Source organism: Salmo trutta, unplaced genomic scaffold (genome assembly GCF_901001165.1).
Source record: "Salmo trutta unplaced genomic scaffold, fSalTru1.1, whole genome shotgun sequence".
Taxonomy (NCBI): Eukaryota; Metazoa; Chordata; class Actinopteri; order Salmoniformes; family Salmonidae; genus Salmo; species Salmo trutta.
In genome coordinates this window covers 50,365-78,321 of record NW_021822885.1, presented here as the reverse complement: position 1 = coordinate 78,321, position 27,957 = coordinate 50,365, and the positions used below count along the sequence as shown (strand labels likewise).

At 44.5% G+C, this 27,957-nt stretch overlaps 1 protein-coding gene across 1 annotated transcript; it reads right to left on the bottom strand.

The window, feature by feature from the left end:
• Positions 1-920: 920 nt before the first annotated feature.
• On the bottom strand, positions 921-12,269 carry LOC115186262 (caM kinase-like vesicle-associated protein; the record flags this gene model as incomplete). Its single annotated transcript, XM_029745930.1, has 4 exons — positions 12,115-12,269; positions 11,137-11,190; positions 8,188-8,319; positions 921-995 (listed from the first exon to the last, which is right to left on the bottom strand). Coding segments are annotated over exons 1-4 (356 nt in total), but the record flags the coding sequence as incomplete, so codon positions are not given.
• Positions 12,270-27,957: the final 15,688 nt, after the last annotated feature.

Here is a 27,957-nt window from a genome sequence, read left to right as displayed (position 1 = left end):
GTCCTGTATTAGCTGGCTGTATAGTACACTGGGCCTTTACTAGTCCTGTATTAGCTGGCTGTATAGTACACTGGGCCTTTACTAGTCCTGTATTAGCTGGCTGTATAGAACACTGGGCCTTTACTAGTCCTGTATTAGCTGACTGTATAGTACACTGGGCCTTTACTAGTCCTGTATTAGCTGGCTGTATAGTACACTGGGCCTTTACTAGTCCTGTATTAGCTGGCTGTATAGTACACTGGGCCTTTACTAGTCCTGTATTAGCTGGCTGTATAGTACACTGGGCCTTTACTAGTCCTGTATTAGCTGGCTGTATAGTACACTGGGCCTTTACTAGTCCTGTATTAGCTGGCTGTATAGAACACTGGGCCTTTACTAGTCCTGTATTAGCTGGCTGTATAGTACACTGGGCCTTTACTAGTCCTGTATTAGCTGGCTGTATAGTACACTGGGCCTTTACTAGTCCTGTATTAGCTGGCTGTATAGTACACTGGGCCTTTACTAGTCCTGTATTAGCTGGCTGTATAGTACACTGGGCCTTTACTAGTCCTGTATTAGCTGGCTGTATAGTACACTGGGCCTTTACTAGTCCTGTATTAGCTGGCTGTATAGAACACTGGGCCTTTACTAGTCCTGTATTAGCTGGCTGTATAGTACACTGGGCCTTTACTAGTCCTGTATTAGCTGGCTGTATAGTACACTGGGCCTTTACTAGTCCTGTATTAGCTGGCTGTATAGTACACTGGGCCTTTACTAGTCCTGTATTAGCTGGCTGTATAGAACACTGGGCCTTTACTAGTCCTGTATTAGCTGGCTGTATAGTACACTGGGCCTTTACTAGTCCTGTATTAGCTGGCTGTATAGTACACTGGGCCTTTACTAGTCCTGTATTAGCTGACCGATTTAGCCATCTTACTCACAGCTCCTGGATGATGAAGTACTCTTTCCGCGTCTCGAAAGTGTCGATGAGTTGGAGGATGTTTGGATGGTTGACCCTGGAACAGCCAAGAGAAGGCGGCATTCAGACACATTTTTATATTAAACAAGTGTTACTGTGAGTCCCAAATGGCACCCTATTCCTTATATAGGGTCCTGCTCAGAAGAAGTGCATTATACAGGGAATAGGATGCCATTTGGGACGAACAACCAGCGGAGGAGAGATTCAGACACAGAAACAGAAACAAGCAGAGGAGAGATTCAGATACAGGAACAAGAACCAGTGGAGGAGAGATTCAGACACAGAAACAGGAACCAGTGGAGGAGAGATTCAGATACAGGAACCAGTGGAGGAGAGATTCAGACACAGAAACAGGAACCAGCGGAGGAGAGATTCAGACACAGAAACAGGAACCAGTGGAGGAGAGATTCAGACACAGGAACAGGAACCAGCGGAGGAGAGATTCAGACACAGAAACAGGAACCAGTGGAGGAGAGATTCAGACACAGGAACAAGAACCAGCGGAGGAGAGATTCAGACACAGGAACAGGAACCAGTGGAGGAGAGATTCAGACACAGGAACCAGCGGAGGAGAGATTCAGACACAGGAACCAGCGGAGGAGAGATTCAGACACAGGAACCAGCGGAGGAGAGATTCAGACACAGGAACCAGCGGAGGAGAGATTCAGACACAGGAACCAGCGGAGGAGAGATTCAGACACAGAAACAGGAACCAGCGGAGGAGAGATTCAGAAACAGAAACAGGTCTTAATCTGAACTCTTTGTCTGCTGTCTAAAACGTTCTTTCTTTTTGAAATAGTTTCTGATTTAGACATGCGAGACCACGGTTACGTCCTAAATGGGACCACATTCCCTATGTAGTGCACTACTTTTGACTAGGGCCCATAGGGAATAGGGTGCCATTTGGGATGCATTCTAAAACTCTATTCCTGGTTTTAGTCCCCCTAGCCAGTAAACAACTAGTCAATGATATTAACTACAGTATGTCCTGGAGGCCTGCAGCTGGTTTTAGCCAGTAAACAACTAGTCATTCCATATGATTTCAATCACTTTCTGACTGTACCCATTTTGATTTGCACGAAACCTGCCATAGGTGTTTGCCCATGGTAGGAAAAAGTCACTTTTTGGACTTTAATGCCAACACATTCAAATTAAATCAAATGTTATTGGTCACGTACACATATTTTGCAAATGTTATCACGGGTGTAGCTAAATGCTTCTGTTTCTAGCTTCAACAGTGTAGTCATACCTAACAATACAAAACAATACACTGCTTCCTTGGGAACAGGCCCCGATCCCCGTGATCTGTGTGAAGAGGAGCCGGAGAAAGAGGGGCCGAAGGTCGGGCTGCCTTCTGAGAATTCGTAGGCGATCGAATAAACCCCCATTTCCCTCCATTCTGCTAGCAAACGTGCAATCTTTGGAGAATAAAATCGACGAGTTACGCGGAAGATTAAACTACCAACGGGACATTAGAAACTGTAACATCTTATGCTTCAAGGAGTCGTGGCTGAACGACGACATTAATAACATAAAGCTGGCTGGTTATACGATGTATCGGCAGGATAGAACAGCCTCCTCTGGTAAGACAAGGGTCTACGGTCCACATTGTGTGTCGATTGAGGGAACTTAAAAAATATATATATATATTTTTTAGAACAAGGCAGTAACATAACAAAATGTGGAAAAGGTCAAGGGGTCTGAATACTTTCCGAATGCACTGTACATATGAAGTGGGTAAAATAGTATGTAAACATAATTGTTCAATGACTATGTACATAGAACAGCTGTCTCTAAAGTGCAGGGTTAAGTACCGGGTGGTAGCCGGATAGTAACAAAAAAGTTCAGGGTAGGATACTATTGAACAGTCTGATGACCTGGAGATAAAAGCTGTTTTTCAGTCGCTCGGTCCAAGCTTTGATGCACCTGTACTGTCTCCGCCTTCTAGATTGTCGCAGGGTGAACAGGCAGTGGCTCGGGTGATCCTTGATGATCTTCTTGGCCTTCCTGTGACACCGGGTGCTGTAGGTGTCCTGGAGGGCAGGCGGTGGGCCCCCAGTGATGCATTGGGCTGACCGCACCACCCTCTGGAGAGCCTTGCAGTTGTGGATGGTGCAGTTGCCGTACCAGGTGGTGATACAGCACAGGATGCCTTCAATAGTGCATCTGTAGAAGTTTGTGAGGGTCTTAGGGGCCAAGCCAAATGTCTTCAGCCTCCTGAGGTAGGATGGACCATTTAAGATTGTCAGTCATGTGCACACGAGGAACTTGAAGATTGTCCCCTGTCGATGTGGATGGAGGAGTGCTCCCTCTGCTGTCTCCTGAAGACCTCACTTCGTCGTTGTCGGTAATCAAGCCTACCACTGTTATGTTGTCTGCAAACTTGATGATTGAGTTGGAAAAGTGTGAGGCCATGCAGTCATGGTGTTGAAGGCTGAGCTGTAGTCGATAAACAGCATTCTTACATAGGTATTCCTCTTGTCCAGATGGGATAGGGCAGTGTGCAGGCGATTGTATTGTCTGTGGATCTATTGGAGCTGTAAGCAAATTGAAGTGGGTCTAGGGTATCAGGTAAGGTGGAGGTGATATGATCCTTAACTAGCCCCTCAAAGCACTTCATGATGACAGAAGTGAGTGCTATGGGGCGGTAGTCATTTAGTTCAGTTACCTTTGCTTTTTTTGGGTACAGGAACAATGGTGGACATCTTGAAGGAAGTGGGGACAGCAGACTGGGATAGGGAAAGATTGAATATTGTTACAGGCTTTGGTTTTTCCAATTATGTTTTGAGGTCGACTTTGGCACGTATAGCTTGTTTGCACCGATTGGTGCCACCTCATTAGTGGGAAGGTGTTTCACCTGTGCTGGCCCAGGTGCTGTTTAACAGTGGTTGTTCCATTGCTCCAGTTGTCTTGATAGATGCAGAGGGTTAACACCTTTGGTTGACTCTCACTATTTAGAGTTCAATATCAACAATCCTTTATCTGATTTCGTTTTGCCAGTGGGTGCTCATGATGGGTGTCCTTTCAAATCAAATCAAATCAAATGTATTTATATAGCCCTTCTTACATCAGCCGATATCTCAAAGTGCTGTACAGAAACCCAGCCTAAAACCCCCAAACAGCAAGCAATGCAGATGTAGAAAGCACGGTGGCTAGGAAAAACTCTCTAGAAAGGCCAGAACCTAGGAAGAAACTTGGAGAGGAACCAGACTTGTAGGTTCCAGTTGTTGTTGCTAGTCAACTGTCAGTGGACACCCCCCGTGAGTGTCTTTCAGAACCCCTCCTAAACCCCCAGGAGTGTGTTTCAGAACCCCTCCTAAACCCCCATGAGTGTCTTTCAGAACCCCTCCTAAACCCCCATGAGTGTCTTTCAGAACCCCTCCTAAACCCCCAGGAGTGTCTTTCAGAACCCCTCCTAAACCCCCAGGAGTGTCTTTCAGAACCCCTCCTAAACCCCCATGAGTGTCTTTCAGAACCCCTCCTAAACCCCCAGGAGTGTCTTTCAGAACCCCTCCTAAACCCCCCGGAGTGTCTTTCAGAACCCCTCCTAAAACCCCACCTGTTTCATTTTGGTTGTTGGTCAGTGACATTTTGTTAGTTCCCTGGGGAATGTAACAATATATTCGTAAACATATCCGTAAAAAACACTCCAGCCAGCTGGTCTTCACATGCTCTGGCACGGCTAGGGATGCCGTCTTGGCCGGCAGCCATGCGAGGGTTAACACACTTAAATGTTTTACTCACGTCAGCCACGGAGAACGAGAGCGGCGGTGGCCTGCATTGACAGCACTGTGTTTTCCTCGAAGAGGGCGAAGAAGGTGTTTAGCTTGTCCTGGAGCAAAGCGTTGGTGTCCACGACATGGCTGGTTTTCCCTTTATAATCCGGTATTGTCTGGAGTCACTGCCACATACGCCTCGTGTCTGAGCCGTTGTGTTGTGACTCCACTTTGTCTCTGTACTGACGATTTGCCCTTTTGATTGCCTTACGGAGGGCATGGCTGGACTCTTTGTACTAGTCCATGTTCCAAGTCAACTTACCTTCATTAAATGTGGTTGCTTGCACTTTCAGTTTTGTGCGAATGCTGCCTTCTATCCACAGTTTCTGGTTTGGATAAGTTCTAATCATCACAGTGGGAACAACATTCTATATCCACTTCCTGATGAACTCAGTCACAGTGGGAACAACATCCTCTATGTACTTCCTGATGAACCCAGTCACAGTGGGAACAACATCCTCTATGTACTTCCTGATGAACCCAGACACAGTAGGAACAACATCCTCTATCCACTTCCTGATGAACCCAGACACAGTAGGAACAACATCCTCTATCCACTTCCTGATGAACCCAGTCACAGTAGGAACAACATCCTCTATCCACTTCCTGATGAACCCAGTCACAGTAGGAACAACATCCTCTATCCACTTCCTGATGAACCCAGACACAGTAGGAACAACATCCTCTATCCACTTCCTGATGAACCCAGTCACAGTAGGAACAACATCCTCTATCCACTTCCTGATGAACCCAGTCACAGTAGGAACAACATCCTCTATCCACTTCCTGATGAACCCAGTCACAGTAGGAACAACATCCTCTATCCACTTCCTGATGAACCCAGTCACAGTGGGAACAACATCCTCTATGTACTTCCTGATGAACTCAGACACAGTAGGAACAACATCCTCTATGTACTTCCTGATGAACCCAGACACAGTAGGAACAACATCCTCTATGTACTTCCTGATGAACCCAGACACAGTGGGAACAACATCCTCTATGTACTTCATGATGAACTCAGACACAGCGGGAACATCCGCTATCCACTTCCTGATGAACCCAGACACAGTAGGAACAACATCCTCTATGTACTTCCTGATGAACCCAGACACAGTAGGAACAACATCCTCTATGTACTTCCTGATGAACCCAGACACAGCGGGAACATCCGCTATCCACTTCCTGATGAACCCAGACACAGTAGGAACAACATCCTCTATGTACTTCCTGATGAACCCAGACACAGTAGGAACAACATCCTCTATCCACTTCCTGATGAACCCAGACACAGTAGGAACAACATCCTCTATGCACTTCCTGATGAACCCAGTCACAGTAGGAACAACATCCTCTATGTACTTCCTGATGAACCCAGTCACAGTGGGAACAACATCCTCTATCCACTTCCTGATGAACCCAGTCACAGTGGGAACAACATCCTCTATGTACTTCCTGATGAACCCAGTCACAGTAGGAACAACATCCTCTATGTACTTCCTGATGAACCCAGTCACAGTAGGAACAACATCCTCTATCCACTTCCTGATGAACTCAGTCACAGTAGGAACAACATCCTCTATGCACTTCCTGATGAACCCAGTCACAGTAGGAACAACATCCTCTATCCACTTCCTGATGAACCCAGACACAGTAGGAACAACATCCTCTATCCACTTCCTGATGAACCCAGTCACAGTGGGAACAACATCCTCTATCCACTTCCTGATGAACCCAGTCACAGTAGGAACAACATCCTCTATCCACTTCCTGATGAACTCAGTCACAGTAGGAACAACATCCTCTATCCACTTCCTGATGAACCCAGTCACAGTGGGAACAACATCCTCTATCCACTTCCTGATGAACTCAGTCACAGTGAGAACAACATCCTCTATCCACTTCCTGATGAACCCAGACACAGTAGGAACAACATCCTCTATGTACTTCCTGATGAACCCAGTCACAGTAGGAACAACATCCTCTATCCACTTCCTGATGAACCCAGACACAGTGGGAACAACATCCTCTATCCACTTCCTGATGAACCCAGTCACAGTAGGAACAACATCCTCTATGCACTTCCTGATGAACCCAGTCACAGTAGGAACAACATCCTCTATGTACTTCCTGATGAACCCAGACACAGTGGGAACAACATCCTCTATCCACTTCCTGATGAACCCAGACACAGTAGGAACAACATCCTCTATCCACTTCCTGATGAACCCAGACACAGTAGGAACAACATCCTCTATGTACTTCCTGATGAACCCAGACACAGTAGGAACAACATCCTCTATGTACTTCCGGATGAACCCAGACACAGTAGGAACAACATCCTCTATCCACTTCCTGATGAACCCAGACACAGTGGGAACAACATCCTCTATGCACTTCCTGATGAACTCAGTCACCGAGTCCGTCAACACGTCAATGTTATTCTCAGATGCAACGCAGAACTTTTATTCCAGAAATCATAAAATGGTTTGACAACCCTGTTCATAAGCTTTCAAATTATTTCAAACTCAACCATTTATCTACTTTCCAGTAATGTAGACATGGATGTCTCATGGTATTGTGGGGTCAATCAGTCATTATCTCCAGCAAAATGGGTCAACTTTGAGCACCTCTTATCTCCTTAAAGTTTTGAAAAAAGTCACTTTTTGACCACTTCCACCTGTAGGAAAGGTTTCGTACAAATCAAAAGGGGTGCACACAGGGCCTCCCGAGTGGCTGTGCCACTAGAGATCCTGGTTCAAGTCCAGGCTCTGTCGCAGCCGGCCGCAACCGGGAGACCCATGAAGCGGTGCACAATTGGCCCAGCGTCGTCCGGGTTAGGGGAGGGTTTGGCCGGCAGGGATGTTCTTGTCCCATCGCGCTCTAGTGACTCCTGTGGCGGGCCGGGCGCAAGTCACGCTGACATGATCGCCAGGTATACGGTGTTTGGTTTCCGGGTTAAGCGTCTGACTTCCGGGTTAAGCCGGCATTGTGTCAAGAAGCAGTGTTGGCTTGGTTGGGCTGTGTTTCGGAGGACGCACCGCTTTCAACCTTCGCTTTTCCATACGAGTCCATACGGAAGTTGCAGCGATGGGACAAGACTGTAACTACCAATTGGATACCACGAATTTTGGGAGAGAAAAAAAAATGTAAGAAAACAAAAAAAGGGGGTGCACACAGAAAGTGACTGAAAACATATGGAAGTACCCTGCAGTGACTACTGGTTTGTTCCTTTAAATTAAGACCTGGAAAACTACGTTTTTGTCATCATTGTAGAAAACTTAGAAGCAAAAACTGTCAGACACTGTGGGCCTCAGTAGCCTCAGGGATAGCGTTACATGTTCTGTTATTAGCTGCTACAATTTCAACTTATACTCAGATAAAGTACAGGAGGAAAGAATGATTTAAACAGAGAGCGGATCTGTCTCTCTGTACATCAAGGGGATCACGTACATTTTGAGGATCAGGATTTCATTCTTGGCAGCCTTGCGTACTTTCCTACCGTCCTTCTTCAGAAACTTCTTACAGACAAATACCTTGTTGGTCTGTCTGTCTTTAGCCATACACAGCTCACAGAACTCCTTCCTGCAGACAGGGAGCGGGGAGAGGGAGGGACGAGAGGGAGAAGAGAGAAGGTAAAGAGTGAAGAGAGAGGGGTTGAGAGAGAGACGAGAGAGTGAGAGACAGTGATGGAGTAAAAGACAAAGGAGGCAGAGGAGAACATAGTCAGGACAGATGCATTTTAAAGCAGCACTCCTCAATCTCTGTTAATGCCTAAAAACAATCCCAGTGGACAAAACAGCAAGGTTAGGGACATATTAGGCAGACCAACATGTTTTAAATAGCTTTAAAACAAATCAAGGCCACGAAGAGTGACAGGGCAGAGCAGACACAGAGAAACATGCATGGCCAAAAAGCATTAATTCACAACCAGTAATGAAACGGCCTTTACTGTAGGAAAGACAGAAAGACTGACGACTGCATCTTTAAAAGTAACATAGTGGTTAACAGACTACACAATGAACAGAGTGGTTAACAGACTACATAATGAACAGAGTGGTTAAATGACCTCAGTCATTATCTCCAGCACAATACCAGGGTCTACCTCAGTTACTATCTCCAGCACAATACCAGGGTCTACCTCAGTCACGATCTCCAGCACAAAACCAGTCACAATCTCCAGCACAAAACCAGGGTCTACCTCAGTCATTATCTCCAGCACAATACCAGGATCTACCTCAGTCACTATCTCCAGCACAATACCATGGACTACCTCAGTCACTATCCCCAGAACAATACCAGGGTCAACCTCAGTCACTATCTCCAGCACAATACCAGGATCTACCTCAGTCATTATCTCCAGCACAATACCAGGATCTACCTCAGTCACTATCCCCAGAATAATACCAGGGTCTACCTCAGTCACTATCCCCAGAACAATACCAGGGTCTACCTCAGTCATTATCTCCAGCACAATACCAGGATCTACCTCAGTCACTATCCCCAGAACAATACCAGGGTCTACCTCAGTCACTATCTCCAGCACAATACCAGGATCTACCTCAGTCATTATCTCCAGCACAATACCAGGGTCTACCTCAGTCATTATCTCCAGCAAGATACCAGGGTCTACCTCAGTCATTATCTCCAGCACAATACCAGGATCTACCTCAGTCATTATCTCCAGCACAATACCAGGGTCTACCTCAGTCATTATCTCCAGCAAGATACCAGGGTCTACCTCAGTCATTATCTCCAGCAAGATACCAGGGTTTACCTCAGTCACTATCCCCAGAACAATACCAGGGTCTACCTCAGTCACTATCTCCAGCACAATACCAGGATCTACCTCAGTCATTATCTCCAGCACAATACCAGGGTCTACCTCAGTCATTATCTCCAGCAAGATACCAGGGTTTACCTCAGTCATTATCTCCAGCACAATAACAGGATCTGGATCCCTGAGACACACCGCAGTCCTAAACACTACACCAAACACTGACGGACAAATCCTAACTTATGTTAACGAGAGACTAGGTGAAAACGCGACGTGAGGATTCAACTCTGAGACACACAACAGCCTTAAACCACAACCACAAATCAACCAGACGAACGAAAGGGGCAGATGCCATCTCCATACCAACGTCATAAGATGTTACGAATTAAACCTCGGTTTACAGAATAATGACCATATGGTTTCCCCTTTACCTCAACCTGATATCATGAATAATGACCGTATGGTTTCCCCTTTACCTCAACCTGATATCATGAATAATGACCATATGGTTTTCCCTTTACCTCAACCTGACATCATGAATAATGACCATATGGTTTCCCCTTTACCTCAACCTGACATCATGAATAATGAATATGAATGTATGGTTTCCCCTTTACCTCAACCTGACATCATGAATAATGACCGTATGGTTTCCCCTTTACCTCAACCTGACATCATGAATATGACCGTATGGTTTCCTCTTAACCTCAACCTGACATCATGAATAGGAATGTATGGTTTCCTCTTTACCTCAACCTGACATCATGAATAATGACCGTATGGTTTCCCCTTTACCTCAACCTGACATCATGAATAATGACCGTATGGTTTCCCCTTTACCTCAACCTGACATCATGAATATGACCGTATGTTTTCCTCTTTACCTCAACCTGACATCATGAATAATGACCGTATGGTTTCCCCTTTACCTCAACCTGACATCATGAATAATGAATGTTTGGTTTCCCCTTTACCTCAACCTGACATCATGAATAATGACCGTATGGTTTCCCCTTTACCTCAACCTGACATCATGAATAAAGAATGTTTGGTTTCCCCTTTACCTCAACCTGACATCATGAATAATGAATGTTTGGTTTCCCCTTTACCTCAACCTGACATCATGAATAATGAATGTTTGGTTTCCCCTTTACCTCAACCTGACATCATGAATAATGAATGTTTGGTTTCCCCTTTACCTCAACCTGTCATCATGACTGTATAAAACATATATGGTGAAATCTTCTCCCTGTTTTCTTACAGCTCCAACGTTCAGAAATCTCCCTGTAGGCTTTTAGCGCCAGTATTCAGAAATGTTTCAATAGTTGTTAGTGAAATAGTCATTATATAAGTGGAAACCTTTCTTCTGTGTGTGTGTGTGTGTGTGTGTGTGTGTGTGTGTGTGTGTGTGTGTGTGTGTGTGTGTGTGTGTGTGTGTGTGTGTGTGTGTGTGTGTGTGTGTGTGTGTGTGTGTGTGTGTTATATAAAACAGGGGCATATAGAGCTCCGAGTCCAGATGTTGTTGTTGCCATATGGCAGCAGCACACTGAGGTGCGTGTGTCGGTCATAACCTGGTCAGTGCAGCAGGCATCAGATTCTCACAGCTTTATGACAACATGTCCTACCTCGTTTGGTTAATTGACAGAGGAGGAGCCCGGAGCTGCAGGGTAGAGGAGGAACTGGGAAATTAAATTAAACACTGTTTGAGGAACAGCTGCATACTGTATAGAGGTGAATTCAGTTACATTTAGACTATGTCTGAATTGTAGTGCACTATGCAGGGCACATAGGGATGTGGTTAAATGTAGTGCACTATACAGGACCCATAGGGATGTGGTTAAATGTAGTGCACTATACAGGACCCATAGGGATCTGGTTAAATGTAGTGCACTATACAGGACCCATAGGGATGTGGTTAAATGTAGTGCACTATACAGGACCCATAGGGATCTGGTTAAATGTAGTGCACTACTTTACAGGACCCATAAGGATCTGGTTAAATGTAGTGCACTATACAGGACCCATAGGGATCTGGTTCAAAGTAGTGCACTATACAGGACCCATAGGGATCTGGTTAAATGTAGTGCACTATACAGGACTCATAGGGATCTGGTTCAAAGTAGTGCACTATACAGGACCCATAGGGATCTGGTTAAATGTAGTGCACTATACAGGACCCATAGGGATCTGGTTAAATGTAGTGCACTATACAGGACCCATAGGGATGTGGTTAAATGTAGTGCACTATACAGGACCCATAGGGATGTGGTTAAATGTAGTGCACTACTTTACAGGACCCATAGGGATCTGGTTAAATGTAGTGCACTATACAGGACTCATAGGGATCTGGTTCAAAGTAGTGCACTATACAGGACCCATAGGGATCTGGTTAAATGTAGTGCACTATACAGGACTCATAGGGATCTGGTTCAAAGTAGTGCACTATACAGGACCCATAGGGATCTGGTTAAATGTAGTGCACTATACAGGGAATAGGGAACCATTTGGGATGCCCTTTAGCCCTTAGCCTATTTGAAAGGGGAGCTGGCGTGGCTAACCCTCTTCTAATGTGTACGGTGTCTATAGCATAACATGGTGCTTACGCTTTGAGGACCTGTCCAATCTCGTACTTGTCGGTGACATCAGAGATGTCGTCTAAGTTCCGCCCATCTCGCAGGGCAAGGCACCCAAATGGCATGACGGCATCCACCTATCAGAGACAAACATTACATTGTCAATCAACACATCTACCAATAAAGAACAAGCATTGCAGTGTCAAATCAAATCCTTTAAAACAGACAGTGTTTCTGATTGAAATGCACCTCATGAAACTCACACACAGCAAGAGAGTCATTTCATTTCTGTAGGATACGTTTTCCACACTGAGACAGTGATAATGAGCCGAACCCAACCAATCTCTCTATCCAGGAGGTTGAACCAAACCAATCTCTCTATCCAGGAGCTTGAAGTCCCCGAACCCAACCAATCTCTCTATCCAGGAGCTTGAAGTCCCCAAACCCAACCAATCTCTATATCCAGGAGGTTGAACCCAACCAATCTCTCTATCCAGGAACTTGAAGTCCCCGAACCCAACCAATCTCTCTATCCAGGAGCTTGAAGTCCCCGAACCCAACCAATCTCTCTATCCAGGAGCTTGAAGTCCCCGAACCCAACCAATCTCTATATCCAGGAGGTTGAAGTCCCCAAACCCAACCAATCTCTCTATCCAGGAGGTTGAAGTCCCCAAACCCAACCAATATCTATATCCAGGAGGTTGAACCCAACCAATCTCTCTATCCAGGAGGTTGAAGTCCCCGAACCCAACCAATCTCTCCATCCAGGAGGTTGAAGTCCCCAAACCCAACCAACCTCTCTATCCAGGAGGTTGAAGTCCCCAAACCCAACCAATCTCTCTATCCAGGAGGTTGAAGTCCCCAAACCCAACCAATCTCTCTATCCAGGAGGTTGAACCCAACCAATCTCTATATCCAGGAGGTTGAAGTCCCCAAACCCAACCAATCTCTCTATCCAGGAGGTTGAAGTCCATGAACCCAACCAATCTCTCTATCCAGGAGGTTGAACCCAACCAATCTCTATATCCAGGAGGTTGAAGTCCCCAAACCCAACCAATCTCTCTATCCAGGAGGTTGAAGTCCCCAAACCCAACCAATCTCTCTATCCAGCAGGTTGAAGTCCCCGAACCCAACCAATCTCTCTATCCAGGAGGTTGAAGTCCCTAAACCCAACCAATCTCTCTATCCAGGAGGTTGAAGTTCCCAAACCCAACCAATCTCTCTATCCAGGAGGTTGAAGTCCCTAAAAACAACCAATCTCTCTATCCAGGAGGTTGAACCCAACCAATCTCTATATCCAGGAGGTTGAAGTCCCCAATCCCAACCAATCTCTCTATCCAGGAGGTTGAAGTCCCCAAACCCAACCAATCTCTCTATCCAGGAGGTTGAAGTTCCCAAACCCAACCAATCTCTCTATCCAGGAGCTTGAAGTCCCCAAACCCAACCAATCTCTCTATCCAGGAGCTTGAAGTCCCCGAACCCAACCAATCTCTCTATCCAGGAGGTTGAAGTCCCCAAACCCAACCAATCTCTCTATCCAGGAGCATGAAGTCCCCAAACCCAACCAATCTCTATATCCAGGAGGTTGAACCCAACCAATCTCTCTATCCGGGAGCTTGAAGTCCCCGAACCCAACCAATCTCTCTATCCAGGAGGTTGAAGTCCCCAAACCCAACCAATCTCTCTATCCAGGAGGTTAAAGTCCCCAAACCCAACCAATCTCTCCCTCCAGGAGGTTGAAGTCCCCAAACCCAACCAATCTCTCTATCCAGGAGGTTGAAGTCCCCAAACCCAACCAATCTCTCTATCCAGGAGGTTGAAGTCCCCAAACCCAACAAATCTCTATATCCAGGAGGTTAAAGTCCCCAAACCCAACCAATCTCTCTATCCAGGAGGTTGAAGTCCCTGAACCCAACCAATCTCTCTATCCAGGAGGTTGAACCCAACCAATCTCTATATCCAGGAGGTTGAAGTCCCCAAACCCAACCAATCTCTCTATCCAGGAGGTTGAAGTCCCCGAACCCAACCAATCTCTCTATCCAGGAGGTTGAAGTCCCTAAAGCCAACCAATTTCTCTATCCAAGAGGTTGAAGTCCCCAAACCCAACCAATCTCTCTATCCAGGAGGTTGAAGTCCCTAATCCCAACCAATCTCTCTATCCAGGAGGTTGAACCCAACCAATCTCTCTATCCAGGAGGTATAAGTCCCCAAACCCAACCAATCTCTCTATCCAGGAGGTTGAAGTCCCCAAACCCAACCAATCTCTCTATCCAGGAGGTTGAAGTCCCCAAACCCAACCAATCTCTCTATCCAGGAGGTTGAAGTCCCCAAACCCAACCAATCTCTCTATCCAGGAGGTTGAAGTCCCCGAACCCAACCAATCTCTCTATCCAGGAGGTTGAAGTCCCCAAACTCAACCAATCTCTCTATCCAGGAGGTTGAAGTCCCAAAACCCAACCAATCTCTATATCTAGGTGTTTAATTTAGGCGTCTAATTTATTCTAATTATTTTTCTATCAATGATTCTTATTCATTCTAATTACTTTTCTATCAATGATTCTTATTCATTCTAATTATATTTCTATCAATGATTCTAATTCTATCTAGGATTCTAATCCGTTCTAATTCTACTGACCCTCCATCTTGGGATCACGTCAGTAAGCCCCTGGTCTTATAGGTTAGAAAGTCTCGATCCTAACCCCATCTCCTCTCATACCACTGATCAGTTTCCCTTAGTACAATCCTAACCTAAACCATGAGGACGATAAAAGTCTTGATAATTGATATTAGATAATTATCTAGGCCAGGGAATCTTCCTTCCAGTATCTAGGGATAACTTCTAACCAGTCAGTCAGTCAGGGACACAGTTCTCATTGGATAAATCCTCTTAAATGTAATGGCAAAAATGTAGATTTCCGCCTAAATAGATATGCCCAAAAGTAACTGCTTTTCATGTGTAATTACATGATTCTGACATGAAAAAAAACATGTTATATTTGTAAAGAAGACATCTGGGAGATGATGAGGAAATGGAGTAGACAGATAGGAGTTACATAGTTCAGAATACACAAGATCAAGCACGCACAAAATAACCGTTTTTTTTTTATAGTTTTATTTTTTGAAAATCATCTTTCATTGACAAGCTATAAGTGAATTTTTGATTCCAAGAGCTGGAAACACATCAGATGGCTTCCACACCAATATCAGGGGGAAAAGAAAAGTGATTGATAGAGCTAACAACTAGAAAATGGGCAGATGTTTTAGTAAGTGTTGTCAGGAGTGGTCACGGGATGTTTCCAAGTGTCCCTAAACCTCTCCAAACTGGCATATGTTTGTAAATTAGATCATTCCAGTGCTATTTCATATTGGCAATCCTTAAATGCTATTTGTTCAGTATAAAAACACCATTTCTACCATATCAACCTCACTCCAAACATTGTGGTGGTGTTATGGGGTATCCAGGATACATTCAAGTGTCCTTTCAACCTCTCCATAGTGTCCGAATGTGGTAATTGCACACTGGATGTACCTAAAAAGTTATTGTTCACTATAAAAACAACATTTCCACAACACCAACCTCTCTCAAACATTGTGGTGGTGTCGGGAGACATACAGGGGATTATCCAAGTGTTTTTTCAACCTCTCCGAAGTGCCTGAACGAATAGTCTAGGCATATCCAATGTATTGGTCCCACATACAAATAAACTGTTTACAAAAACAATATAAAAGCAACAGATATACATAAAAAAAAAATATATAAAAATGTCTTATCGAACACAAACATGGTTTACACATGTGTCTTTCACTAAAAAAGGTGCAACAATAGAAATAAGCTGAACTATTTACAAAATGGCGTTGAGGTTCCTTTTACATCCCAGGTATAGATGATTAGGTTTCACTTTCCCCATAGCTAGCGCATGTCTTTGAAACAAAAAGCGTACTGGCATTTCGGACAGAAGGGCTGGCATTTCACTATTATTTTTCCCCTGTATTTTCTGCAATGCTTGCAGTTCTTCCTTTTGTCTTTTGGCATGTGCGTTGGATAGTGGTGCTTATCTTGAATGGGGGGGGGGTCTTGTGATGTTTGTGAAGTTGCTTTGGGGCCCCAAATTCAGCCATTTCTAACACCAGCTGCTCTCAGAAGGCCAACTTGGAGAGATGGGTTTGACCTTTTGCTTGTGGGGTTTGACCATCTGCTTGTGGAGAATGAAAGCATTTACTGTAGCAATGTCCACCAAGTGGTAAAGAAAAAAGTCTTATATTACTTCCTGGTTTTGTGGAGGGTCTGGTAGTAGCCTATCAGAGCATCAGATGGCTTCTGGTGGCATCTGGTTTCCGAGCTGGTTATGGGTGCACCTCAGCCACGTTCAAGGTCCTAAATGATATCATAACCGCCATCGATTAAAGACAATACTGTGCAGCTGTATTCATCGACCTGGCCAAGGCTTTCGACTCTTGTCAATCACAGCATTCTTATCGGCAGACTCAACAGCCTTGGTTTCTCAAATGACTGCTTTGCCTGGTTCACCAACTACTTCTCAGATAGAGTTCAGTGTGTCAAATCGGTGTGTCAAATGTTGTCCGGACCTCTGGCAGACTCTATGGGGGTGCCACAGGGTTCAATTCTCGGGCCGAGTCTTTTCTCTGTATACATCAATGATGTCGCTCTTGCTGCTGGTGATTCTCTGATCCACCTCTACGCAGACGACACCATTCTGTATACCTCTGGCCATTCTTTGGACACTGTGTTAACAAAACCTCCAGACGAGATTCAATGCCACACAACTCTCCTTCTGTGGCCTCCAACTGCTCTTAAATACCAGTAAAACTAAATGCATTCTATCCCTGCCAGGGAAGTTGTTAGGCTTGAAGGTCTAATTTGAGGTTCCTTAGGTGTGGAGACTCTCCATCTAGCCCAGCTTTAACACCTCCTGGATAATCTGACCAATAATGTGCGTCTGAGTCTATCCGTTGGGTTATATAGCATGAACAATAAAGACACACTCACACAAAGGAGAAGGTAGATGTCAACGATAGAGATAGACTCACCGGGCAAATAATAAGTCGATTCGATGTCTATTCCACGTTGGTTTAACTGTCATTTCATTGAAATTACATTGGTAACAACGTTGAATCAACCAGTGTTAGCCCAGCGGGGAGATGGTTGTGATTTAGGTTAGGGGCGAGGCATCAGAGGACCATATAATCCCACCGCTGGTCCTAATCTCTCATCTCTTTCCCTAATCCAGATTGCTGGTGCTGGGATGGAGGGATTGTATGTGAGAGAGTGTGTGTGAGAGAGAGAGTGTGTGTGTGAGAGAGAGAGTGTGTGTGTGTGAGAGAGAGAGTGTGTGAGAGAGAGAGAGTGTGTGTGAGAGAGAGAGTGTGTGTGTGTGTGTGAGAGAGAGAGTGTGTGTGTGTGAGAGAGAGAGTGAGAGAGAGAGTGTGTGTGTGTGTGTGTGAGAGGATGTGTGTGTGAGAGAGAGAGTGTGTGTGAGAGAGAGAGAGTGTGTGAGAGAGTGTGTGTGAGAGAGAGAGTGTGTGAGAGAGAGAGTGTGTGTGAGAGAGAGTGTGTGTGAGAGAGAGAGTGTGTGTGTGAGAGAGAGAGTGAGAGAGAGTGTGTGTGTGTGAGAGAGAGAGTGTGTGAGAGAGAGAGAGTGTGTGTGTGTGTGAGAGGATGTGTGTGTGAGAGGGTGTGTGTATGTAAGAGAGGGTGCATGTGTGTGTGAGAGGGTGCGTGTGTGTGTGAGAGGGTACGTGTGTGAGAGGGTGTGTGTGTGTGTGAGAGAGAGATTTTGTGTGTGTGTGTGGGGGGAGGGGACGATGGCCTACTGAAACCTACATTTCAGACTATTACGTTGGTCATGGTGTGGACATCAGCCAGAATATAGTAATCCTAACAGATGAGATTTGGGCAGTGTGTGTGTGTGTGTGTGTGTGTGTGTGTGTGTGTGTGTGTGTGTGTGTGTGTGTGTGTGTGTGTGTATTACTATCCTTCTGGGTACCTGAAATCCCCAAAAGTCCCCACAAGGAGAGTAAAACATTGAAAAATCTCCCTCGTGGTGACATTTCTCACGTCCCCACAAGGACAAAGGCCATTTTAAGCTTAGGGGTTAGGTTTAGGGTTAAAGGTTACAATTAGGGTTAGGGGTTAGGTTTACAGTTAGAGTCAGGGTGGAAAGGTTAGGATTAGAGGTTAGGTTTAGAGTTAGGGTTAAAGGTTAGTATTAGGTTTAGAGTTAGGGATAAAGGAAAATAGGATTTTGAATGGAAATCAATTATCGGTCCCTACAAGGATAGTAAAATCAAACGTGTATGTGTGGAGATCAGCGATGCTACCTAGTACCCGCACAAAACATTCTACAGACTATGTCAATGCAAAATGACTTGAATGAGATTGGGAGACACGGAGGGAGACGGTGAGGGAGACGGTGAGGGAGACGGTGAGGGAGACACTGAGGGAGACGGTGAGGGAGACGGTGAGGGAGACACTGAGGGAGACGGTGAGGGAGACGGTGAGGGAGACACTGATGGGGACACTGAGGTAGACGGTGAGGGAGACAGTGAAGGAGACAGTGAAGGAGACACTGAGGGAGACGGTGAGGGAGACAGTGAGGGAGACGGTGAGGGAGACAGTGAGGGAGACACTGAGGGAGACGGTGAGGGAGACGGTGAGGGAGACGGTGAGGGAGACACTGAGGGAGACACTGAGGTAGACGGTGAGGGAGACGGTGAGGGAGACGGTGAGGGAGACACTGAGGGAGACAGTGAAGGAGACACTGTGGAGACGGTGAGGGAGACGGTGAGGGAGACGGTGAGGGAGACGGTGAGGGAGACACTGAGGGAGACACTGAGGGAGACGGTGAGGGAGACGGTGAGGGAGACACTGATGGAGACACTGATGGGGACGGTGAGGGAGACACTGAGGGAGACACTGAGGGAGACGGTGAGGGAGACACTGAGGGAGACGGTGAGGGAGACAGTGAGGGAGACGGTGAGGGAGATGGTGAGGGAGACACGGAGGGAGACACTGAGGGAGACGGTGAGGGAGACACTGAGGGAGACACTGAGGGAGACAGTGAGGGAGACGGTGAGGGAGACGGTGAGGGAGACACTGAGGGAGACGGTGAGGGAGACACTGAGGGATACGGTGAGGGAGACACGGAGGTTGATGGTGCAGGTGAAAGACAATCCCTAAGTTGCTCGGACCGCTACTGTCTGCCAAACCCGAAAGTCTGAAGAGCTGCTGCTTGGTAAAGCAGCTAGCCTAGCTGCTAACTATTAAGCTAGCCTAGCTGCTAACTATTAAGCTAGCCTAGCTGCTAACTATTAAACTAGCCTAGCTGCTAACTATTAAGCTAGCCAGATTACCTTGACAGTTTGAACAGAGCCCGCGACGAGGTTAGCCCTTGTGGCTGGGACCGCGGATAGTCCCAGGCTTGTGGATGTTTAAATTCCTGCTGTTTGTTGTTGTGTCCGAGATGCGCTGGCTAGAATTGCGTGGACTACCAGCATTAGCCTACGTTGCTACCATCATGTCAGCCAAAGTTAAAGGTTGGGGTAATGGAGACAACAGTGTTTCACTCTCACAGGTGTGTTATCTTTTAAATCAATAACAAGATGTCTACAAACAATTGTTACGACGATAGGAAAATAGCATCAAGAGCTTTGTCCAATTACTAGTGCACTCAACTAACAAAAGAACGGACGATCTGATCAGAGAGGTCCAAGACCTTAATAAGAACAATCTGCAGTTTTCTCAGGGAGAGGTGGATATCATGAAAGAGACTTGTAGCAAGATGACAACAAACTAAGTCAACCTCAACGGTGAAGAGGCGACTTCGGAATGCTGTCCAATGTCTTTTCTTTTATTGGCCAGTCTGAGATATGGCTTTTTCTTTGAAACTCTGCCTAGAAGGGCCAGCATCCTGGAATCGCCTCTTCGCTGTTCACGTTGAGACTGGTGTTTTGCAGGTACTATTTAATGAAAGTGCCGGTTGAGGACTTGTAGGGGGTCTGTTTCTCAAACTAGACACTCTAATGTACTTGTCCTCTTGTTCAGTTGTGCACCGGGGCCTCCAACTCTTTTACATCCCGGTTAGAGCCAGTTTGCGCTGTTCTGTGAAGGGAGTAGTACACAGCGTTGTACGAGATCTTCAGTTTCTTGGCAATTTCTCGCATGGAATAGCCTTCATTTCTCAGAACAAGAATAGCTAACACAACGTGCCATTGGAACACAGGAGTGATGGTTGCTGATAATGGGCCTCTGTACACCTATGTAGATATTCATATTTTTTTTTAAATCAGCCGTTTCCAGCTATAATAGTAATTTACAACATTAATGTTTACACTGTATTTCTGATCCATTTGAAGTTATTTTAAATGAAAAGAAAATGTGCTTTTCTTTAAAAAACAAGGACATTTCTAAGTGACCCCAAACTTTTGAACAGTAGTGTAGATTCACTAACTGACACCCATAAGCGCCTGATTGACTGATAATTTTTCTCCATATTATGTCTCTCTCTATGATAAGCTACCCAGGAAAGGACTGAAAATAGCCAATATTAATATATGTAGCCTTAGAAATAAGGTGAAAAAGTGAAATGACAACATTGAACCCTCAAAAACATTTATTTAAAAAAAATCTAACAAAAGAGAAGGATCGCTGTTTTGAATTTGGTCAAGTTAGTGAGGGAGAGATGTACAATTTTTCTCATCTATCAATAATGATAAGCCACCAGGTATAGACAACCTAGATGGTAAACTATTGAGAATGGTAGCAGACTGTATTACCACTAGGTATAGACAACCTTGAAGGTAATTCACGGCTATAAAAAAGTATTATACAGAGTCATGATCATTAAACTGAGGTCCTGACTCTGTAGTTCATCTGGGTCATGAGGTCCTGACTCTGTAGTTCATCTGGGTCATGAGGTCCTGACTCTGTAGTTCATCTGGGGAAGGGTCATGAGGTCCTGACTCTGTAGTTCATCTGGGGAAGGGTCATGAGGTTCTGACTCTGTAGTTCATCTGGGTCATGAGGTCCTGACTCTGTAGTTCCTCTGGGTCATGAGGTCCTGACTCTGTAGTTCATCTGATGAAGGGTCATGAGGTCCTGACTCTGTAGTTCATCTGGGGAAGGGTCATGAGGTCCTGACTCTGTAGTTCATCTGGGTCATGAGGTCCTGACTCTGTAGTTCATCTGGGGAAGGGTCATGAGGTCCTGACTCTGTAGTTCATCTGGGTCATGAGGTCCTGACTCTGTAGTTCCTCTGGGGAAGGGCCATGAGGTCCTGACTCTGTAGTTCATCTGGGTCATGAGGTCCTGACTCTGTAGTTCCTCTGGGGAAGGGCCATGAGGTCCTGACTCTGTAGTTCATCTGGGTCATGAGGTCCTGACTCTGTAGTTAATCTGGGTCATGAGGTTCTGACTCTGTAGTTCATCTGGGTCATGAGGTCCTGACTCTGTAGTTCATCTGGGTCATGAGGTCCTGACTCTGTAGTCCTTCTGGGTCATGAGGTCCTGACTCTGTAGTTCATCTGGGGAAGGGTCATGAGGTCCTGACTCTGTAGTTCATCTGGGTCATGAGGTCCTGACTCTGTAGTTCATCTGGGTCATGAGGTCCTGACTCTGTAGTTCATCTGGGGAAGGGTCATGAGGTCCTGACTCTGTAGTTCATCTGGGGAAGGGTCATGAGGTTCTGACTCTGTAGTTCATCTGGGTCATGAGGTCCTGACTCTGTAGTTCCTCTGGGTCATGAGGTCCTGACTCTGTAGTTCATCTGATGAAGGGTCATGAGGTCCTGACTCTGTAGTTCATCTGGGGAAGGGTCATGAGGTCCTGACTCTGTAGTTCATCTGGGTCATGAGGTCCTGACTCTGTAGTTCATCTGGGGAAGGGTCATGAGGTCCTGACTCTGTAGTTCATCTGGGTCATGAGGTCCTGACTCTGTAGTTCCTCTGGGGAAGGGCCATGAGGTCCTGACTCTGTAGTTCATCTGGGTCATGAGGTCCTGACTCTGTAGTTCATCTGGGTCATGAGGTTCTGACTCTGTAGTTCATCTGGGTCATGAGGTCCTGACTCTGTAGTTCATCTGGGTCATGAGGTCCTGACTCTGTAGTTCCTCTGGGTCATGAGGTCCTGACTCTGTAGTTCATCTGATGAAGGGTCATGAGGTCCTGACTCTGTAGTTCATCTGGGGAAGGGTCATGAGGTCCTGACTCTGTAGTTCATCTGGGTCATGAGGTCCTGACTCTGTAGTTCATCTGGGGAAGGGTCATGAGGTCCTGACTCTGTAGTTCATCTGGGTCATGAGGTCCTGACTCTGTAGTTCCTCTGGGGAAGGGCCATGAGGTCCTGACTCTGTAGTTCATCTGGGTCATGAGGTCCTGACTCTGTAGTTCCTCTGGGGAAGGGCCATGAGGTCCTGACTCTGTAGTTCATCTGGGTCATGAGGTCCTGACTCTGTAGTTAATCTGGGTCATGAGGTTCTGACTCTGTAGTTCATCTGGGTCATGAGGTCCTGACTCTGTAGTTCATCTGGGTCATGAGGTCCTGACTCTGTAGTTCATCTGGGTCATGAGGTCCTGACTCTGTAGTTCATCTGATGAAGGGTCATGAGGTCCTGACTCTGTAGTTCATCTGGGTCATGAGGTCCTGACTCTGTAGTTCCTCTGGGTCATGAGGTCCTGACTCTGTAGTTCATCTGGGTCATGAGGTCTTGACTCTGTAGTTCATCTGGGGAAGGGTCATGAGGTCCTGACTCTGTAGTTCTTCTGATGAAGGGTCAAGGAGACAAAGGATGCTGACAGCAGAGTATGTGAGCGGAGTGGAGCTGGTTTTGGAGAGTTCCCAATTTGACTGGAGAGGAGAGATCCCAATTTGACTGGAGAGGAGAGATCCCAATTTGGCTGGAGAGGAGACTTCCCAATTTGACTGGAGAGGAGAGTTCCCAATTTGACTGGAGAGGAGAGATCCCAATTTGACTGGAGAGGAGAGTTCCCAATTTGACTGGAGAGGAGAGTTCCCAATTTGACTGGAGAGGAGAGATCCCAATTTGGCTGGAGAGGAGAGATCCCAATTTGACTGGAGAGGAGAGTTCCCAATTTGACTGGAGAGGAGAGATCCCAATTTGGCTGGAGAGGAGAGTTCCCAATTTGACTGGAGAGGAGAGATCCCAATTTGACTGAAGCGCGGAGCGAGATTCCCAAAGACTGGAGCGTCGGCCTTCTGGCCCGCTCCAACTTCACTCCGGTAGAACTCACTTCACAAGCTCAGGGCATGTCCGCCCCAGCATGGATCGAGTGGCCTGAAGGGTGTTTATCATCCCCAGAGGCTCTGTAAGTGAGGAGAGGATATTTTCTGTTTCTGGCCAGTTCTCCAGGTACCATCACATGAGCCTGAAGCCCCAGAGTGGCCGTCTTTCCAGGTACCATCACTTGAGTCTGAAGACCCAGACTGGCCGTCTCTCCAGGTACCATCACATGAGTCTGAAGACACTGGCCGTCTCTCCAGGTACCATCACATGAGTCTGAAGCCCCAGACAGGCCAAACTCCTGTTTCTAAAAATGTATTCTAAAATTGAATTCAAAAGCACTAATAAGTGATTTTTCATTTAATTTGTATTTAATTCTATGTAAGTCACAGCCTATATGCACAACATATAGACTATAATGATTTAATCCAACTAAAATGTTGTTTAAATGCTGAGCGCTTTATGTCCCTACCAGCCTATTGTGTCTCACTCCCTAATGCTTCACAATGTATTTCTTTGTAGACTACAGCCTTGAAACAACTGAAATAATATAGCCTAAATAATTCATTTAGTTCCTTCTTAGACTGTCTGTCTCCTGACTGTCTCCTGACCTTTTTAGAGTGTTAATATACTGTCTAATATGACATGTATCCTATCCAGAGTGTTAATATGCTGTTTAATATGACATGTATCCTATTCAGAGTGTTAATATGCTGTTTAATATGACATGTATCCTATTCAGAGTGTTAATATGCTGTTTAATATGACATGTATCATATTCAGAGTGTTAATATGCCGTTTAATATGCCATGTATCCTATTCAGTGTGTTAATATGCTGTTTAATATGACATGTATCCTATTCAGAGTGTTAATATGACATGTAGTCTATTCAGAGTGTTAATATGCTGTTTAATATGACCTAGATAATAAACCATTTGCCATGGAATCGGTACATCGAAAATCTCTTCCCAACCATTTTCCCATCTATATGGCACAGCCGTCAATTTTTTGGTCCTTAAATGAAATGTCACGCCCTGACCAGGTGAACTCGGGTATATTGGGTCAGGGTGTGTCATGTTAGGTAGTTTTCCTTGGTTTGTGTTTTGTTTACGTTTTAGCCTTGTGTAGGCTCTAGGTGGGTTATTTCTATGTTGGATTCTGTCGATTCCCAATCAGTAATTGTCTCTGATTGGGATCACATTTAAGTTGCTGTTTTCCCCACGCTGTTTGTGGGGTGTTGTCTCTTTGTTTGAGCACGTAACGTATCGGCATTTTTCTTGATTTTTGTGTACATGTTTAATTCCAGTGTGTTGAATAAACATGTGTTCGCTCCCAGCTGCGTTTTGGTCCGCTTCCTCATTACCTGACGCCGAACGTTACATGAAACTGGTATACATTTCTATTTATCACAATTTTCTTTAACCACTTTTGGTCTTTAATACAGGGCCGACAGACAAGTTCCCTACTTTTTCCCCCCCTTCCACTTGCCTCTTCCATTTTTGTGGTAATGCTGCAATTAGTTGGTTGTAATTTTGGGTACAGCAGACATTTCCATGTCTGTGTTAACTACATGACATGTGTGACATAACTCCACCTGTCCTATTTATCATATAATTTACAAAGATTATACATTTTTTAAACATTTTATCGAAAAATTTGTATATTTGAGTTTAACCACATTATTTGTTGTTTTATTTGTTGTCTTTTCTGGTGGATTAAACAAAAATTAAAAACCAACTTTCTATGACTTGTTAAAAAAATAATGATATTTTGGAGATTACTTCGTTTTTAAATAACCGAAGGTGAGAGGTTGTAATCTGAATGAAGGGAAAAAGGCCATTCTTGAACATGGGGTGAGATATTCTTACTAATTTGCTAGAGAACCAGTTCAGATTTAAATATAACTTTTGTATGACTGATGCCTTTAGTGAGAGGTCTAATGCTTTAATATTTAATCATTTCTGCCCTCTGAATTGATATTCTGTCACGACTTCCACCGAAGTCAGCCCCTCTCCTTGTTCGGGTGGCGTTCGGCGGTCGACGTCACCGGCTTACTAGTTACCACCAATCTATGTTTCCCTGTTCGTTTTGTTTTGTCTTAATTATACACCTGTTTATGATTCCCTGATTAGGTTCATTATTTAACCCTCTGGCTTCCCTGTTTGTCTTGTCCGTGATTGGTCATGTTTTGGGGTTGTTGGAGGTGTTTCTCCCAGCCATGTTTTATTGCTGTGGGAGAAGTTTTATTATGATTTTGAGTGAACACATTTTTGTTTGCACTCATCCCTGTGTCCTGCGCCTGACTCCCATACTTCTTCTAACGAAAGCATTACATATTCATTATATAAATAGGTATTTTAAATTTTGTCTGGCTTGCCATTCCAAATAATATTGAATATTTTTTGCTCATACAATTTAAAACGCAGGACACTAGGTGTAGGCAAGACCATAAGCAAATAGGTAAACTGGGATATGACTAAAGAGTTAATCAGGGGGATTTTTCCACAAGTAGACAGGTATTTTCCTTTCCATGGTAGCAAGATCTTATCTGTTTTTGCTAACTTTCTATTAAAATGTATTGGAGTGAGGTCATTTCTTTTCTTTTGGGATTTGTATACTGGGTATGTCCACATCTCCGTCAGACCATTTTACTGGTAAACTACACTGGATTTCTAATCCCTTAATATTATTGTTGGATCTAATTTTAATAGCTAAGATTTCGATGGCCATAATAAAAAGATATGCTGATAATAGACAACCTTGTTTTGCTCCTCTTGACAGTTTAAAACTTTCTGAGATGTAGCCAGAGGTCAATATTATTATTATTAGATGTCATTATGATGTCAGAGGTCATTATTATTATTATTATTATAATTAGATGTCATTATGATGTCAGAGGTCATTATTATTATAATTATTATTAGATGTCATTATGATGTCAGAGGTCATTATTATTATAATTAGATGTCATTATGATGTCAGAGGTCATTATTATTATTATTAGATGTCATTATGATGTCAGAGGTCATTATTATTATTATTATTATAATTAGATGTCATTATGATGTCAGAGGTCATTATTATTATAATTATTATTAGATGTCATTATGATGTCAGAGGTCATTATTATTATTATTATTATAATTAGATGTCATTATGATGTCAGAGGTCATTATTATTATTATTAGATGTCATTATGATGTCAGAGGTCATTATTATTATTATTAGATGTCATTATGATGTCAGAGGTCATTATTATTATAATTAGATGTCATTATGATGTCAGAGGTCATTATTATTATTATTATTATTATTAGATGTCATTATGATGTCAGAGGTCATTATTATTATAATTAGATGTCATTATGATGTCAGAGGTCATTATTGTTATAATTAGATGTCATTATGTTGTCAGAGGTCATTATTATTATAATTAGATGTCATTATGATGTCAGAGATCATTATTATTAGATGTCATTATGATGTCAGAGGTCATTAATATTATTATTAGATATCATTATGATGTCGTGTGTTTTTAACACAGAAGGCAGAATGACAGTAGTGTGTGAGAGAGAGGACAGGACAGACACAGGTACACCATGCAGGCAGAGAACAGATTGCATGTTCCATCCTAGCACAAAGGAATACACGAGACAGAGAGAGAGAGAGCGACAGAGACAAGGAGAGAGAGAGAGAGAGAGAGAGAGACAGGGAGAGAGACAGGGAGAGAGACAGGGAGATAGAGAGAGAGAGAGACAGGGAGAGAGAGAGAGACAGGGAGAGAGAGAGAGACAGGGAGAGAGAGAGAGAGCAAGAGAGACAGGGAGAGTGAGAGAGACAGGGAGAGAGAGAGAGACAGGGAGAGAGAGAGACAGGAAGAGAGAGAGAGAGAGAGAGAGGGAGAGAGATCTAGAACAGCGTTATTAAAGTGATCTTAAACCCCCACAGAAACAGAACGTAAATGTGTGTGTGGTATCCTGAGGGGGTGGAGATATCCATCAGAGTCCCTCTGCCCCTCAGGTTCAGACCTACTGTCAGATCCTGTTATAGCCAGGTGAACACACACAAAATCCATTCAAATCAAAAGCTACTCATTAAATCCTTTGCTCCCTGTCTTTTTCTTACGACTGACAGACCAGGGATGTGGGGTTGACAAAAATGTGACATAAAGGTGAATTAAAACTGACATGAAGGTGAATTAAATGTGAATTAAATGTGACATAAAGGTGAATTAAATGTGACATAAAGGTTGGTACATCTGCATTTGGTACATCCATTTTGGGACTTTTCAAACCATTATATCTATCCATTGATTCTTGAAGATAGAACTTCTAAGGGATCTCCATCTCGCTCTCCCTCCTCTCCGCCTTCCCTTCGGCAAATCTGACCACGACATCATCTTGCTCCTACCGTCTGATAGGCAGAAACTCAAACAGGATGTACCAGTGACAAGAACCATTCAACGCTGGTCTGACCAATCGGAATCCACGCTTCAAGATTGTTTTGATCACGCGGACAGGAATATGTTCCGGTCAGCCTCAGAGAACAACATCGACCTATTCGCTGACTCAGTGAGTGAGTTTATAAAGAAGTGCATTGGAGATGTTGTACCCACTG